The sequence below is a fragment of the Aegilops tauschii genome, chromosome 7 (genome assembly GCF_002575655.3).
Source record: "Aegilops tauschii subsp. strangulata cultivar AL8/78 chromosome 7, Aet v6.0, whole genome shotgun sequence".
Classification (NCBI taxonomy): Eukaryota; Viridiplantae; Streptophyta; class Magnoliopsida; order Poales; family Poaceae; genus Aegilops; species Aegilops tauschii.
In genome coordinates, this window is record NC_053041.3 from 31,447,194 (window position 1) to 31,450,021 (window position 2,828).

Genomic DNA, 2,828 nt, shown 5'->3' on the forward strand with positions numbered 1-2,828 from the left:
CAGTAACGGCAAGGTAAGATCCTTTAAAGTTCACGATATGATTCTTGAATATATCGTGTCCAAAGCAGGCCAGGAAAATTTTATCACTGTCGTCGGCGGGCACTGGTTGATGCCAACTCCTAGCAACAAAGTCCGTCGACTGTCTGTGCAGAGTAGTGGTTCTTAACAAGGGAATCCAACAGAAGGCATGGATTTGTCTCAAGTACGGTCACTAACCGTATTTGGAAGCCAAGACCGACCACTGCCTTTTCATTCATTCAATAATGGAATAATTCAAGTGTTTGATCTGGAGGGTTGGAAGGGATTGACAAATAAACATATGGAGGACATATGTAAAATGCTTGTACTGAAGTATTTGAGCCTCCGTCGAACAGAGATTTCCACGATTCCATCAGAGATAGAGAAGATCCAGGATCTGGAAACTTTTGATGCAAGGGAGACAAATGTCGGAGATCTACCCAAAACTTATGGCAATCTCAAACGGCTCCGCAGTTTGCTTGGGGGAAGTAAAAAATCACGGAAGGCTTTGAAGATGCCTCAATAGAAAAATAAGGTGACAATGAAAGCACTTCGTGTACTGTCAGGGATCGAGATCAGTGAAGGCTCGACCACTGCTGCAAGTCTTGATCAGCTAACTGGGCTAAGGAAACTTGCCATTTACAAGCTCAATATTATTGAGGGTCAAAAAACCTTCATAGATTTATGCTCCTCCATTCAGTACCTCTGCAGCTGCGGTCTACAGACACTTGCAATCAATGATGAGAGCTCTAATTTTATCAACTCACTAGACTCCATGTCCGCTCCTCCAAGATACCTCATTGGTCTGGAGCTGTCTGGCATGTTGGAAAGGCCTCCAAAGTGGATCGTGGAGCTCAAGAACCTCTACAAGCTGACCCTTTCTGTGACAGTTCTAAAGACTGATACTTTCAAGCTCATCCAGGACCTGCCCAAATTGTTTTCTCTCACCTTTACACTCAATGCAGCAAAGGATGATCGGGACATCGTGGACATCCTTGAGGAAAATAAACAGCTTGATAGGGAGATAATTGTTCCTCCTGGAGGATTCAAGAGTCTAAAGCTGCTTCGCTTCTTTGCAACTTTGGTGCCAAGGCTGAGCTTTGCAGTTACAGGAGAGGTAATGCCACCACTCGAGAGGATTGATCTGCAGTTTCAGGCCTTCGAAGGGATTTATGGCATCGAGACTCTTAGTAGTCTCCGAGAAGTGCATCTCAGCGTTGATAATCAAGCCGATGAGATAACCAAGTTCTTGGTAGAAGATTTGAAGGATACCCCCAAGTATTTAGATAAGGAGTACGTGAGCAAGTGGCCAAAAATAATCACTGTTTGAAGAGATTGGATGAGATGTTGTTGTCTCTTGACTCACCTACAATCATTTGGCACTGTATTTCTAGGAAGATTATTTTCTAAAAATCCAAAATTCCGTTTTGCGAGCTAAATAAACAGACTGCATCTTTACTTACGGCTACTTTACATTTTGATTCTTGTAATCTGTACTTCTGTATGGTGCTGTTACTTCTACTATTTTTCTGTAGTACTGTCACTTCCATTATTGATCTTTTTGTGTTCATATACCTGTATGCCTATTATACTTGTTTTCACTGTACGCATTGGATTGCAATATGTCCCAGTATTTATAATATAATCAGCAGTCCAATCGGTCGAATTGGATTGCAATATGTCCCATTGCCTGCATCACCAACCTGGCCGAATCAAACCCAATAAGGGTCGCGCGAATGGCAACTCCTCGCTCGGTCCACATCATCACACGTACAACAAAATCGGAGGGCTCACGCAAGAATCTATTTCCTTTTCTCTTCCTCCACACGCTACCTTCTCTTCTCTCCTCTCCTCTCGTCTCCCCCAACACCGCCGCCGCCGCCTGCTACTCAACGCGCCCAGCTCCGTCCGCGACAGCCCGCCCTGCTCTGCCCGCATCTCCATGGCGCTGGTTCCGCAACGCCCCGCCATCTCCGCTCTGCTCTGCCCGTGGCGGCTCCTGTGACGTGCCGATATGGCCGCGCCGCGGCCGGTTGCGATTCGGAGAACACGCGGGCGGTGGTGCATGGTCTGGGCAGCGCCGAACTGCGAGGCCCCAATTCTGCATCGACGCCTCCTTCCTCCGTCGCTCAGATACAAGGCGGCTCTCTCCTAGCCAGCCTTCAGCCATGCGTCTTCCTCTCCTCTTTGATCAGCTTTCTCGTCCTCTGGAGAAGTAGCATGGCGCGGAGCTGCGCCTGATCCGCTGCCGACGGCACACGTCTCAGGCCCAAGCCTGAGCTATTTAAAGCAATTGCTGTTAAGGTTCAAATACCTGGATTTTTCTTTTATTAGTTTAAGAAGCATTTAACTTTTCTGTTTGACTGTATCTATATGCTCTCACAATCTTATCTTATATTTACTATTTGGAGGCACCTTTCAAAACGTATAATTAACCCACATCATCAATATTATTTCTAGCGTTGGATTAGAAAATTTACGGCTAGGATAAAAAGAAAGTTACGTAACAAAGTTGGTCCAGTAATTGGAGGCACCTTTTTTTTTGAGGATATTGGAGGCACCTTTCAAGACGTATAATTAACCCACATCATCAATATTATTTCTAGCGTTGGATTAGATGGTTTACGGCCAGGATAAAAAGAAAGTTACGTAACAAAGTTGGTCCAGTAATTAAAAGGATTTGTCACGTCTACCAGTAGTAAAAAAAATAGAAGCCTCCACCCATGAAAACTAGTAGAAGGCCCGTGCGTTGCTACGGGCAAAAGCCGAATTCCCATGCGTTGCCACGGAATAATAAAAATATGAGCACG

The 2,828-nt window shown here is 45.3% G+C and overlaps 1 protein-coding gene across 1 annotated transcript; it reads left to right on the top strand.

Moving 5' to 3' along the window:
- The first annotated feature begins 218 nt into the window (after positions 1 to 218).
- On the top strand, positions 219 to 1,469 carry LOC109745553 (disease resistance protein Pik-2). Its single transcript, XM_020304684.4, has one exon. The coding sequence runs from the start codon at positions 560 to 562 to the stop codon at positions 1,346 to 1,348; it is 789 nt and encodes a 262-aa protein (XP_020160273.1). The 5' UTR covers positions 219 to 559; the 3' UTR covers positions 1,349 to 1,469.
- Positions 1,470 to 2,828: the final 1,359 nt, after the last annotated feature.

What these genes read in the sequence shown, in the direction of transcription:
- LOC109745553 (XM_020304684.4), top strand. Translation starts at nt 560, where the DNA reads ATGAAAGCACTTCGTGTACTGTCAGGGATCGAGATCAGTGAAGGCTCG.